The sequence below is a fragment of the Nylanderia fulva genome, unplaced genomic scaffold (genome assembly GCF_048542155.1).
Source record: "Nylanderia fulva isolate GAGA-0341 unplaced genomic scaffold, ASM4854215v1 Scaffold7, whole genome shotgun sequence".
NCBI classification, from domain to species: Eukaryota; Metazoa; Arthropoda; class Insecta; order Hymenoptera; family Formicidae; genus Nylanderia; species Nylanderia fulva.
In genome coordinates, this window is record NW_028190807.1 from 5,698,096 (window position 1) to 5,713,931 (window position 15,836).

General features: G+C 34.4%; 1 protein-coding gene across 1 annotated transcript in view; it reads left to right on the top strand.

Annotated features, from left to right (window-relative positions):
- The window catches only part of Gprk2 (G protein-coupled receptor kinase 2), a 25,598-nt gene continuing 9,762 nt past the window's right edge, over positions 1-15,836 (top strand). Inside the window, exons 1-6 of the mRNA XM_029315637.2 lie at positions 1-175; positions 11,912-12,007; positions 12,948-13,305; positions 13,688-14,594; positions 14,890-15,027; positions 15,665-15,793. Of these exons, the coding sequence (XP_029171470.2) occupies positions 124-175; positions 11,912-12,007; positions 12,948-13,305; positions 13,688-14,594; positions 14,890-15,027; positions 15,665-15,793 (1,680 nt within the window). The 5' untranslated portion in view covers positions 1-123. The remainder of the gene's footprint in view (positions 176-11,911; positions 12,008-12,947; positions 13,306-13,687; positions 14,595-14,889; positions 15,028-15,664; positions 15,794-15,836) is intronic.

Genomic DNA, 15,836 nt, shown 5'->3' on the forward strand with positions numbered 1-15,836 from the left:
AGCAGAGACAACAATCGGACGAGCTCCTCCCCATCGACGTCGCCCGCCGACGTCGTCGTCGACCACGAGGTTCCTTCTTCTCCCACCCGATTCGGCCGCGCAAATCCGATCAAGCTGGAATTGATGGAGTTGGAGAACATCGTCGCGAACACTGTGTACCTGAAAGCGAGAGAAGGTGAGCCTTAACTTTATTGTCGCCATTTATTTGCATCGCTATTGCCTTTTTTCTTTTTACCTGTGTCTATTTATCGGAGAAGTAACGCTTCGCCAAGCGCAATGACGATTCAATTCTAAACAACTAATTATCCTGCAATCGCATCAATCTTAAACGTACAATGTGTGTGTTGACTATCTCGCTTGGCTATTTTTCTCTTTTATATTCTTTTTTATACATATAAATGAGCTATTTTGGGTATCTCTTATGAAACTGTTCGGAAAACTTTCCGATCGGAATAATTTTGTTTTCTCTTAATATAATAAGAAATCTAGAGAAAAATAAGAAATGAAAAAAATGAATAAATGATATACGTCCATTGACATTCGCATATATCGAAAGTAGAAAAATATTACGTAAAAATTAATGTAATTTTCATACACGAAAAGATTTTTTTTTTAGAATTTACCCTGAAATCATGATAATCGTAGGACAATATCGTATTGGAATAATTTTATAAGAGTTTCTCCGATTAATATTTACTACCATAAAAAATATTGATATCTACTACAATAAGATATAAAAAATATGTTTGATTAATTTTACAACGTACATATTAATATTTTTTATTGTGGTAAATATTTAATTAGAGAAACTGTTATAAATTTTTAAAAATTCAATATTGTCCCACGATTACCATGATTTTCAGGGTAAATTCTAAGAGAAAATTCTCTCTGTATATATAAATGTGCTTTTTTACGACACAATAATTATACGGTATACGAAAAATTTTAAACAAACAACGTGTTGACAGTCTCGCTTTATTAATTTTCTCTTTTATATACACATATAATGAGCTATCTCGAATAATAAGTGAATAAATAAATTATGTCGATCGATCTATTGAAAGTGGAAAATATTACGTAATCGAAAAATTGGTGTAACTTTCATTTAAATGTGCTTTTTTACGACACAGTAATTAGCGGTATACGAATTGTAATGGGTAAAATAACAACGTTGAAAACTCTTTTGACTTTAATCAATTGATACACGCTGAGTTCATGAGTGCTCTGAACTTTATCGTTTTATCGCGAGATTATTGTTGAAAATGACGACTCTGTGGATGTTTATTATGTAGTTGCATGAATCGCTTTATGACACATAATAATTAATGTCGCGTCACTTACCATGTCAAAAGCAGTTATCGAGTTCGCTCGATTAGTGCACAACATTCAATTTCGGTGTTGTGTACCCACGTATGCATATATATACAATCTTTTCGGAACACTCTGTACAATGTTATTATTGCTCGGCTGGGCGATATTTATTATAGGCGTGTAAAATCGTCCCGTAATTTTAACCGCGAGATTGAGCGTTCAGGTTTAACGCGCAATATTTATTCTCATAATCGTTACTTCTGCTTACTTTAAAATGCATCTCGCTATCATTGAGAAAATTAAACTTATTTCGACGTAGACGAGAATAAACATGATATTTACATAATAGTAATTACTTATATCTCTCGAGGATATTTAAATGTAAATTTACATTCGCGGAATAAAATTTGTTTTTTTGTAATTTTTTTTTCAATTTCTACTTGAAATTTACGTCAACAGAAAAAAATTGTTGATCAAGAATAGCGAGAGAAACTTGCGCGTTTGATATTTTTGTTGCGTGTGTAATTTGGGTCATTGTTATTGTTAAAAAAGAAATCCGTCGGAGGCATTTATAATAATGTCGCTAACTGAAAGACGGCAGGATTTTGCAGTTGTCATTATACATGTTTAGACATGACGTTGAATCGAAGAACGCCTATCCGGGGAGGAGGCGAAGGCGTTTATGACGGCTTTGTGTAGGTGTCCGTATTTTAATGCGCGTGTAAAAATGATCGTGATGCTCGCGTCGACAGCTTAAACGTCGTAACGCGGGCGATAGATTGAAGTAAAAAATCTTCACAGCGAGAAAGAAAGAGAAAGAGAGAAAATCGTTTTTTTTCCTTCACTCTTCGCTTTCGGCCGCGCATGTTTTAGCACACCTATCTCTCGTCATAAGGCGTCGGTGAAACACGAAATAAAATAAACATCGGTTCTTATTTCGCTCTATCCCCATCAAAATTGATTTGTGGACCTACGTTTAATCGGACATCTTTCGTTTCTTCTTTTTACGAATGTTATACACATGTCTAAAAAATATGGAAAAAATATAATAGGATTTACAAATGAAAAATTCTGAAAAATCAGAAAAAATTACAAAATTCAACGTACAAGAGAAAACTACGAGATTTTAAAAAATTGAAGAAAAATATGTTTATTTTTGTTTATTTTTAATTTATTGCTTTGGAAGGTCAAATATTTTTGAAATAAAAAAATAGATGTGATAGATTGCAAGACAATAAATATTGACTACTTACAAAATACAAAGAGATAAAAGTAAGCGATAGTCATATTTAATTCAAGCATCCATAAGCGTTGCGACGCCCATGGGACAAACACGAACTCTAACGTTGGTAAACTAAAAGCGAAATTACGTTGTGTATCGCGCCGATATCACTCGTTGTATATTTGGTACTTAATTAATATACAGAGTGAGAGAAAGAGAAAAGAAAGAGAAAGCGAATTGTGTATGAAATATCACTGGTGCGATATGTCAGTCGCGTGAGTTTGCTTCAAAGTTTTTTATGACAGCACTTTGCGTGTATTTTTTCTTTGACAGCAATATCAAAAGATTATATATATATATTTACAGTTGTAGAACAATATGACAAAGTATATTAAAAAGAAGCCGATTTTTGCTCCCAAGCCGGCAAGTAAAATTGACATTATTTCTTATAGTTTTTTGGCCGTAGAATGACATAGTAATATTTGTTTGCTCTCAAAGTGAAGGAAAAATAAATAAAAATCTAAAAAATGGCTCATTTGTGACTCCCAGTTTTTCTTCTAATTCAACATAATTTGTTACAAAAAAAGTGAGGGGTGTATTGTCAAGGTAGTTGAATACGAATTTGGCTAATTTGATTACACAATTCAATGATGGATCCAATATAGCGGCCGTTAATCAGCTAAAAATTAAGGCAATTTGTCACAATCAGGAAGTAAAATTCGTCGAATTTCTTATAACTTTTTTAACTATAGAATGATGTGATGACATTTGATTGTGACAAAATGGCCTTAAATTTTTAGCTGATTAGCGGTCGTCATATTAGATCCACCATTGAATTGTGTAATCCTCACATCAGATTAGCCAAATTTGCAATGTCAATTTTACTTGCCGGCTTGGGGGCAAAAATCATTTACTTTTTAACATACTCCTTTGAAATAATTTGGAAAACATCCTCATTTCTAAACTAATTATTCCTTTTCTATGATTTTCGTGTATAATTGTACTAATTAATCTATAATTGGCATCAGAATTGTCCAGACAGAGAGAGTTTTTTTATTAAATAATTTTTCCACTTTTATATGTTAAACTATACTTTGACGTATTTTATATAAAAGGTTATAAAAAAAAATATCCATTTCAATAGCTAGCATTATTAATTTTGAATTGAATATAGGGATGTAGGATTCATCTATGGAATAAAGAAAAGATCATAATTATCTTGATTCATCTCGACTCACAAGATCTCCTCTTTTTTATAATTATGTTATTATAAAAAATTGTACATGATGAGAGCTCGATTTCTCATATAATTAGTGGCATTTCGCGATTACTTGGGAAATTTGAGCCGACGAAAATAGCATCTTTCGCGCACCTCTGACGTGTACACCAAAAAGGTAGGGACTCGAGAGATTTTTTGCAGGGTCAAATGCTCGATTCGATTCTGTTGCCGTTTATTTTTAGCTTCGTCACAGGGTACAATGAACTTTGCCGCTGACAGGGAAACGTGACGTTTCACCTCTCGTTATGCTTCGCGTACGCATCCCGCAGGATATGTCATATAAGTATAGGCATTTCGAAATTTCCCACGTTGTGTTTTTCACGTGAGAATTCGATTTTTCCTTTAACAACGATTTTTTCTTACGCAACGAAATTTCTGATAATTACAAAAGATTTGTTGTAATTATAAAAAAGTTCTGATAATTATAAAAAATGTATGTCGTAAAAAAAAAGGATAATGTTTGAAGATTTTATTTTGTGTGCTAATAATTATTTTTGAGAAAAAAAAAAATTATCTTCCGATCGAAGAAAAAACTTTTCTTGAAGATTAAATAAAAAATTTTTTTAATCACGTCAGAGTTTAATTAAAGAATCTAAAAAAATCTCACGTTAAATTTCAGAGATAAAAACAGACGACAATGGCTCAGTATTTTAAAATCTTGAAATGAATTTGATTTCGCCGAAAGAAAATTAAATTCTTAGGATTGAAGGCTTTCCGGGAGTTTTCGGAATAAAATTTGCATAGAAATGATTACGTTCTCTCCTAACTCGAAACTGGAGTTCTGTCGATCACCGCAAATTACGATCGGCTGGCAACCAGCCCAGGCCGAGGGTTACCACCACCGGCCGGCGTTTAATTAGCAAATTACGAACGACGTCCTGTCGAAGAGAGTGCAGGCGCGCCATATGATGTTAATCGGAAAGTAGGTAAATGGATTCGCGTGATAGCGAGAGAAAGAACCAACTACGTCAACAGCCTTGTAATCTCATCGCCTTGATAAACTTTACAAATGAAAGCCTCGGGAGGAGCCGCGCGAATTACGTAAATATACAGGGAGAGCCGATAGTTACAGGGGTAACGGGTTAATTAGCGGTCTATCGTGCGGCGACGTAATTAACGGGAGCGCTCGATCGACAAATGACTGTAATCAATCTGTTGCGTCGGCGAAAAACTTTCCAGCTTACGAAATGTCAATTTTATCGCGCGCGGCCTCTTTGTCGCGTCTGCGAAACCGTCGCGTCCCAAAGCGTTCGCGTGTCGAGAGGTGTGTCCCGACATGTTGTTAATCTCGGATTAACCATATAAAGGACACGCCGTTTTTGCATACGCAAAGCTCCTCGAAGTCCGATTTGAGTGCCAATTAGAGTTCCGGCTTTCTTTTCACCAACTGTAGGGATTGATACCTATAGACGAAAGCGCCTTTACAGAATGAAACGTCAACGCGTCCATTATCGAATTTATATTTTATTTTCAACAGTTTATTTTTTGTTCTTCGGAGATACTACGCAGAGAATTTTCTTTTAGAATTTAATCTGAAAATTATCGCGACGCAATATGGTATTGGGAGAATTTTATGAGTTTCTTTGGATTAATATCTATCACAATAAGATGTAAAATATGTTCGATTAATTTTATTATGATATTTTTTATTGCGGTAAATATTTAATAAGAAAAATTCTTATCAAATTCTTCCAATACCATATTGTCTCACGATTGCCGCGAGTTTTTTCAAGGTAAAGAGAAAATTCTCGGATTCTTAACAATTAAAGAAAATGTTAGCATTGCAGGAAAAAATGTTGAAGTTTAATTTTAGATTTTATATAATAATTCTGACGAGATTAATAATCATGCATGTTTATTCATGAATAATTTCCAAGAAACTGGTAATAAAAAATTTAAAAAAAATTTCAATATACACATACAACCTCTTCGAAGCCATAATTTATGATGTAATAAATACGGGATGCTATTTGTGGATAAAATGTAACATCAAGTTAAAAAATGCAATAACGAGATGATACATTATACGGCTGTCTGCGGGAAGATGTATTTCACGAGATGGATGTATACATAGAATACATACCCGCGTTCGTATAATCGAAAGTTACGTTTCGGATCGAGTTCCGGGAACCTCAATTATCATAATGATAGCAAAGAAGATACGCGCAATGCAATTATCATAAATGAAATTACGCGAGAATAGCTGTCGCACACTGACATAATTACGTGATGACGGCAAGCATGAGAAAATTCCACGACCGGAACACGAGTTATCGCGAATAAATTATCACGTGCTTGGAGTAACAACAATTATACTTTACATTGTAATGATGTAAATCGCGCTCTGTATACTTAATCGCGAGTGTTTTGATAAAATTTTAAAGCGAACGAGTGTAAATATTTATATAAATGCGCGACACGACGCGTTTGTCTATTTTTCGTGAAAATGTCAGGAAATTATTCAAGTTAATGAATTGAATCGAGAAAATATCAGAACACAAGATCGGAACTCATTTTATTAATTTATTTTAAGTACAGGCAGTCTTGCTTCGACAATTCTGCAACATTGTTTTTAGTTATATAATTTTATCAGATATCTTTTTTTGTGTATTTTTCGAAGATGCGCACAAATGATCGATTATTTTATTTTTCTTCTCATGCAATTAATCAAATAAAAATTTATTTTGTGACATTAACAACGTGACTACATATTCGTTAGATAACATCAACAGTTGCATAAGTTGGTACATTATAAATAAAATAATTGCATCTTAATTACAAAAGATATGATATAGAATTTTTTTCAACGATCTCTAGTATTGTTTTTTCAAAGGAATCATGCTATTTTTCCTTTGATAATTGAGATTGAAATAATTAGTGAAAAATTAAGTTTTTATCTTCTTAAGATGCTACTTAAAATAATTATTTAAAATTTATTTGTTAGCCTTCACGGAAAAATAGCTACCATATAGTTAAATTTTAGCTGTCTCTATATTACACATGATTTTAGCTATGATAGTTAAATTTTTAGGTATAGAATTCTTCGTTAAACCATAGCTAAAAAATAACAAAAATTTAGGCATTAGGTAACTAAATTTCAGGTCGAAATATATATAGAGTGATAGCTATAAAATTGAGCTATGGGTAATTTTTTCCGCGTTATTAATTAAAAAAAAATTAAAATAAAAAATTGAAATAAAATTTTAATTAAAAGATTTGACTCGATGATAAAAAATATGCGGGCATTGTTCTACCACAACTCACGCACTATTATCACGAATATTTTTCACGGACCGTATTTAGCGATTGACGGTGAAATACGACAGATTCGTTCCGCGTAGGCAGGATGCAGCGCGTGCATCGGACAGGAGGCCCTCGTTCCGCGCAATGCAATTCACACGCATCGGAGCACCGCGTCGCGCGTTTCCTCCCCCGTTTTCCTCCCTTTTCCTCCACCGCGATGTGGAAGAGAAGGTGGAGCTACGCGACCCCCGACTTCCGCTCGTTGGGGATCGAACGAGCGGGCCCGTGGCACGTCGACAAAGTACAGGGTGTCTCGTGAAGAGAGAGCATAAACCGATATACTCCGGACTCTCTACTTGACTCTTTCGCGTCGATCTTAACGAATGTTCCATATTCGAGGCACTATGTGCGAGTGCCACCTTTTTTTTTTATCTCTCAAGAATGAATATTTATTTATCGATGTACAATTTATTTATTATTTTTTTTTCTTCGAGAGCATAAACCGATATACTCCGGACTCTCTACTTGACTCTTTCGCGTCGATCTTAACGAATGTTCCATATTCGAGGCACTCTGTGCGAGTGCCACCTTTTTTTTTTTTATCTCAAGAATGAATATTTATTTATCGATGTACAATTTATTTATTATTTTTTTTTCTTCGAGAGCATAAACCGATATACTCCGGACTCTCTACTTGACTCTTTCGCGTCGATCTTAACGAATGTTCCATATTCGAGGCACTCTGTGCGAGTGCCATCTTTTTTTTTATCTCTCAAGAATGAATATTTATTCATCGATGTACAATTTATTTATTATTTTTTTTTCGTTTTTTTTTCTTCGAGAGCATAAACCGATATACTCCGGACTCTCTACTTGACTCTTTCGCGTCGATCTTAACGAATGTTCCATATTCGAGGCACTCTGTGCGAGTGCCACCTTTTTTTTTAATCTCTCAAGAATGAATATTTATTTATCGATGTACAATTTATTTATTATTTTTTTTTCGTTTTTTTTTTCTTCGAGAGCATAAACCGATATACTCCGGACTCTCTACTTGACTCTTTCGCGTCGATCTTAAGGAATGTTCCATATTCGAGGCACTATGTGCGAGTGCCACCTTTTTTTTTTATCTCTCAAGAATGAATATTTATTTATCGATGTACAATTTATTTATAATTTTTTTTTTTGTTTTTTTTTCTTTGAGAGCATAAACCGATATACTCCGGACTCTCTACTTGACTCTTTCGCGTCGATCTTAACGAATGTTCCATATTCGAGGCACTCTGTGCGAGTGCCACCTTTTTTTTTATCTCTCAAGAATGAATATTTATTTATCGATGTACAATTTTTATTTATTATTTTTTTTTCGTTTTTTTTCTTCGAGAGCATAAACCGATATACTCCGGACTCTCTACTTGACTCTTTCGCGTCGATCTTAACGAATGTTCCATATTCGAGGCACTCTGTGCGAGTGCCACCTTTTTTTTTATCTCTCAAGAATGAATATTTATTTATCAATGTACAATTTATTTATTTATTTATTTATTTTTTTTTTTTGTTTTTTTTCTTCACCAAAACGAGAAAAGTACAATTTTATCCTAGATTGCGTTAGTAATTATTTCTCATGCATTATTCATAAAATAATACAATAAAAGTAAATGGTATTGATTGCATGGAATTGGAATTTATCCGGTGCATTTTTATCGTTCGAATGGACATTTCCGTTTATTATTCGTCAAAGTTTTTAACGTATCGTCAAACGCACTTCGCGGATATAAATATAGAAGAAAGTTTTTACCTTGATATATGGTTCTATATATATATATATTGTATATATATAATCGACTTTCCGTCAGATAATTTATTATCTCGGCACAACAGAAATCTAGCCTTCTTGAAATGTGTGCGTGTGTATATGTGTGGACAATGAGGCGTTCACGGAAGCGAAAAACTTGGAATCTAGCATCATGCATCTCTCCCCCGTACATTTTCCTTCGCTTAATCGTATGCTTTTCGTTTTTCCGCACGATCGATACCGCCGTCGTCGCGCGGGAGATTTTCCGCGATGAAGGCTATACGTTGTTCCTGGAATGCGTTTACGCAAACACAGAAAATACCGAGTTTTTGGAAATTTTCTATATATACTTCCATCGGTTTCATATTTCAAATTAACCCTTAAATTTTGAACTCTATAATGCATCAAAATTTACTTGAAATTATAGGTAAACTTTTGTCATTCATTTGCATTTTACTAGTAACTCTCTAAAGATTTCTAAATATATGTACAACAAGAAGTATTAAAACGTTATATTAATGTTTCAATTACTTATACTTTATCTTAAGAATAAATTGATTGTAACTTGATTAAAGAAATGCATATAGAAAACAAGTGTTTATACAAATGAATATTTTGTATGCTATCGATTTCCAAGACTAATTCTCGCATTTTAGTTCTCGGTAATAAATTCTTCAAATTTGTCATGCTATTTTTATAGCTTATTCGATAATAAATCTCTCAATGTGATGATATATAAGTATGCCATAAATCATTATTTCTGCATATCAAGGGTAATATCGCGTAAAACATGCATCGCAATGCACAATTTCGCAATGCATTAACATGTTCAAAGATTGATTAAAGCAAAATATAAAACCATTGTATTTATTTGCAATGTAAATTCTTATCCGGTAGGTAAAGTAATGGATATTTAAAGAGATCGTATATTTAAAAAAAAAATCTGCAAATGCATAAAATCGCGTAAAATATTGCGATGCATTATCTAACGTTATGATGTTCACGTTGAAGATATTAATAAGTTTTTGTTAGCTCGAACGATAGTATTTTGCTGTCAGAGTTTACCGTCGCAAGTAACGCCTTGTACATGAGGCAATTCACGGTTCGTGGTTGAAAAAGGATGAAACGTATCAGAAGTTTAGTTTGTTGAAAGCCTGTCGATCGTTCATAACTCGGACAATATCGGTTTTTCTCTTTTAAAACATCATAGATAAGTTACAGTTTTAAAAATCACAATTGTGTAGACTGATATCCGAATATTTACGATTTTTTAAATTGTATATTTGTTAAACAACTGTCTCTTTATTAAATTAAAATATATGTGTGCATTTAAAGAAATACATTAATTTAGCTAATTTGTCTTTATACGTAAAGGTCTAAATTTTAGCGATTTATTTTATTATTTATTATTTTATCAGAGATATATAAAAATTTAATTTTGTTAAGAAATAACACGTGAAATTTTTATGATCTTTTATTGAATGAAGAGACGAACTTTTTTCCATAGGAGAAAATGCGGGAATATTGCGTATGTATTTAAGATGACGAATTATATGAATAGCGAGATGAAATAACTTTTTGCTCGTTTAGCTTCTTCACTGTGACAGGTTTCGCGTTGAATGTCGTTTCGAATTCTACAAAATGCTGGGATAAATCTCGTAATGCTGATCCAATATACCGTTATCTCTGTCTGAGCGAATTCCGTAACTTCCGGCACTTTTCAATCCGGTATTTCGTTGTCCATCCGCCGTGAAGACGATTGCGAAGCACCTGCTCCAGTATCGAATAGACGTAAAGGATCTTCGCGCGTACAATTTTCTCCTTAAATTGCATTTTTATTTTATTATTTTATTTTTATTTTATTTTTATTTTTTTATTTTATTTTTATTTTTTTTATTTTTTCTATAATCTTTTTATATTTGTCAAATATAAATTTCAACAATATTATAATCTTATTTTAGTATTATATATTGTCATCTGAAGAATATAATGAAATATATTATTTTATGTGAAGATAAGTTATTTGCTATCCAACATTTTTCTTTTTCATTGAAGAAAAATTATTCTTAAATATATAATAAGATTAATATACAGAGAAAATTTTCTCTTAGAATTTACCCTGAAAATCATGGCAATCATGACAATATTGGATTTTTAAGAATTTCATATAATAGTTTCTGATTATATTTACCACAATTTTAAAATATTAATATCTACCACGATAAAATATAAAATATGTTCGATTAATTTTACTACGTATATAGTAAAATTTGCGATGTGCATATTAATATTTTCTATCGTGGTAAATATTAATTAGAGAAGAAAATTCTTTTCATGTATTTTTCTTGGTTGAATACAAAATATTTTCATTCAAGCAAATTGCTGCGTATATACATAAGTATTGATTTGACACATCTTTTTCTGTGTGCTTTCGTAAATATTTTTATTACGTATGTATATACATGTACATGTTGTGTGCTGTTAATGTTAATAAATAATTAGCAGCGAAAAAACATTTAGCAAAATAATTTTATCCTATATACAAAATACAGATTTGTCGAAGTAGACGATTGTGTTTCTAGATTCTCGTCACTTTATCATCGAATAAAAATTACGTTGTGAATAAAACAATGATTTTATTTTATATTTAATCTGCCTTTGAAGGCTCGGAATCTATCAATATGACGCACGCATATAGTCGCACATTGGGGATTACTATAAATTCCGCTCGATCTCTAATTAATGGCTATCATACGAGTAAACCATGCATGCGTATTCGTTTTTAATTAACGTCAGCGGCGCAGATATGGAAATTGGAAATTTTTTTAATCTGCACGATGATAAAATTTCTGATGAGTTTGAGACGGCTTGCGGTGACGCAGAAAAAAAATTGACAGCGAGAAGATGAATAAAACAATAAATAAAACAAGTTGTTATCATAATATATATTCATATAAACGATGATAAGACTTATTACAATCGCATATATTATTATGTATTTCGCATATATTTTGATTTTGCTTTTGCATTTTTAAACATTTCCACACTTCTTTCTGCATAGGCGGTGGTGACAGCAACAAGGGCAAGAGTAAGAAATGGCGGAAGATACTTCAGTTCCCGCATATTTCCCAATGCATCGGCCTAAAAGATAAACTAGGTGAGTCTTTCAGAAATCAAATTAGAGATTATAGAAGTTGGAAGATGGAGAAGTCTTAGAGGAGAAACTATTTTACCTCTCTATAAATCTTTTTTTTATTTGGCGATTTTCGCGACAATGAACGTCCCGTGCAAGGGTCGCTTGATAGCATCGTCGTTATAGAGTCTCGACACGCAGCGTAGTTGTTGGAAAAAAAATTGCAAGGGGTGAGGAAACGAGACAATCGCTCGTTGCGTGTCCCGTTAACCTACTCCGATAACGCTCTTCCAACTAATCGAAACTCGCGGATGAATATATCTCACTTATGCGCTCATATATGTAAATAAGCCACTACTCTGAAATATTCAATGAAATGATTTCTCTGCACATATCATCATTTTAAATTATCTGTAATATTGCAAAACTTTGACAAATTATTTTACAATAGATTATTATTTTACAGTAAAACATATATCGTTAACAGAATATTAATGATTTTTTAAAATTATGACATTTAAATATGACATTTCTCTAATTTAAACTTGAAATGAAAATGTAGAAGTCTAAATACTTTTTACGGAAAATAATAGATATTGCTTTACGATATATAGAATTAATATATAAATTTTGATATCACAAGGAATTAAAATAAAATAATTAAATAATATTCAAATTAAATATTCAAAAAGCATTCAATTTGAAATTACCTTTTATATTTGGAAGTATAATATATCTAGAAATATATTTTCATCTACTTTTGAAAAAAGATAAGATGAAATCTCTTTGGGGATGAGTTCCAGGATTTACGTAATCCGCTTTTACATAAGGACCAAGTAAAAAGAAAGAAGAAAAATCAAATATCAAATTTTCGATTGAATGAAATCTGCAATTGGAAGTGCAAGTCTTATTTTTCCTAAAATATTATTAGCTTTTCCATCATATAATTCGTGATATCGAACAGACATCAGGTACGGCTATGTGGTGGACCAGCAGCCGATCGGGCGGCTGCTCTTTCGACAGTTCTGCCAGGACAAGGAACCGGCCTATCATCGTTACAACCTGTTTCTGGACGCGATCGAGAAGTACGAGATCGAGCTAGATGAAACTCGCATCGAGCTGGCGAAGGAGTTGTTCGAGCAATATCTGAAGCGAGAAGGCTCGGAAGTGGTCGACATTCTGAACGACTCCTTGATTTCCCAATGCGAGGAACGACTTAGTACCGGTGGTAAGGAGCTCTTCGTCGAGGTCGCGCAGACCGTGAAGAACTTCTTGGCCGGCGAGCCGTTCTCGGCCTTTCTCAGCAGTTTTTACTTCTACAGGTAACAATAGTCGAAAAGTCTTCTTTTTTAATTTTTTATCATTTTTATTTTTTTTTTTGTTTGTTTTAAATTTTTATTTTTATTATTTTTATTTGTTATTATTTTATTAAATTAAATTATAGGTAAGTTAAGATATTGCAAATATCTAAAAAATGGCTCATTTGCGGGCTTGTGCTAATTAAGACTTTTTAATTTATTTTGAGACATCCCTTTAAAACATTATATCCTTTTCTTCCAACACCTAGTATTATTATATTTGTAAGAAATGAGTGAATTTGTCTCCATGAAAATTTAATGAAGACAATAATTTAAATATATAATTTTTGAGATTTTTGATAAAATTTCTATATTTTGAAAGCATCTCTTTCTTATGTTTCTTCAGGTATCTCCAGTGGAAATGGCTGGAGGCGCAGCCAGTAACGTACAAGACCTTCCGGATGTATCGGGTGCTGGGCAAGGGCGGTTTCGGTGAGGTCTGCGCTTGCCAAGTGCGCGCCACCGGTAAAATGTACGCGTGCAAGAAGCTGGAGAAGAAGCGTATCAAGAAGCGGAAGGGTGAGTCGATGGTGCTGATCGAGAAGAATATCCTACAGAAGATCAACTCCAAGTTCGTCGTCTCGCTCGCGTATGCGTATGAGACGAAGGACGCGCTCTGTCTCGTGCTGACAATCATGAACGGCGGCGATCTCAAGTTCCACATTTACAACATGGGCGGCGAGCCAGGTTTCGACATCAATCGCGCCCGATTCTATGCGGCCGAGGTGGTGTGCGGCTTGGAGCATCTTCATCTTCAGGGTATCGTCTACAGGGATTGCAAGCCAGAGAACATACTGCTGGACGATCACGGTCACGTGAGGATATCCGATCTCGGTCTCGCGGTGGAGATCACCGAGGGCGATATGGTACGCGGTAGGGTTGGCACGGTGGGTTACATGGCGCCTGAAGTGATCGACAACGAGAAGTACACCTTCTCGCCGGACTGGTTCAGCTTCGGGTGCCTGTTATACGAGATGATCGAAGGTCAAGCACCGTTTCGTGCTCGTAAGGAGAAGGTCAAGCGGGAGGAGGTCGACAGACGCGTCAAGGAGGATCAGGAGAGGTATTCGTCCAAGTTCAGCGAGGATGCCAAGAGTCTGTGTCAGCAGTTGCTGAAGAAGAGCCCGAAGAACAGACTCGGCTGCAAGTGCGGCCGACACGGGGCGAAAGAGGTGAAGCTCCATGGTTTCTTTCAGTGTTTGAACTGGAAGAGGGTCGAGGCCGGTATGTGGGAACCGCCATTTGTGCCGGATGTAAGTAGGCGTTGTGATCGATTATCTTATCGAAACTTTGGGTTTCTCTTCTTTGGCTTTATTCTCGTTTCGCGCTCATTAATGCATGTTTTTGCGCTGAACATTTACTTATTTACTTATGAAAATTCAAGTTTAATTTCGACGAATAAATAATCACGTCAAGTTAGTGACGATAATATCGAGGAATTTTTCATTGAAAATACATATATTATCGTTATATCGAATCTATTTTCTAATAAAAATACTGATTTAAAAGTGAATTAAAATCAATAATCATTGCGCTCTATTGTCACAGCCTCGCGCGGTTTACGCCAAAGACGTTCTAGACATCGAGCAGTTCTCCACAGTAAAAGGTGTCAATTTAGACGCCACGGACGATACCTTCTATAGCAAGTTCAACACCGGCAGCGTGTCCATTCCATGGCAAAATGAGGTAAGTGACACACCGTGCTAGACATCACACATTCATATCGTAATCACCAATTATAAGACACGTTGCGCCTCACGACGGCCTTTGACCCTTCTCATAAAAATAATATCAATCCTACACGGCACTCGGCAGACGATCACTTAACAACATCTTCAGTGTAATGTGAATGTAAATTGTATTCGTCGACTGCCCATGCGCAAATTTCTTGACAAATTTAAAAGATTAATTTTTTACACGTGAACTTAAAGCCATGTAACGATAAAAATTTGTTATTTATTGTAATTGGAATTTAGAAGCTTCGTTCTCTGATCAACTCAAAGAAGAAAGTGTCGGTTTCACTTTTCGAAAATATTACACGCATCGCAACATCTGGATGAACGATGCAAACACTTGGATCGAAAAATACGTAGTAAAGTGTTTTCCTACGTCAGAGGTAGCGCAAGAGGCACTCGTTATCACTGGCGTTATTCGGGCTGGGTGTATTTAAAGCCGCGATGCTGCGTACACGCCACGATGGACGCGTTACACACGTGCCACCTTTAGCTTCTGTCGATCTTAAATCACTCATCACGCACCTCGCCAACTGAGATCGTTGAGCTGCAATCTCTGACGCGCTCGTCTTCGTTTCCTTCTCTTGCAGATGATAGAGACTGAGTGTTTTAAGGAGCTGAACGTACTAGGTCCTAACAACACGCCCACCGCAGACTTATTGGTAAATCATACTCCGCCCAACAATGAGGACAGAGGATGTTTTCCCTTTCGGAGAAAGGTAATTTATGTTTTACGAATCCTTGAGAAATTTTTTTCAATTT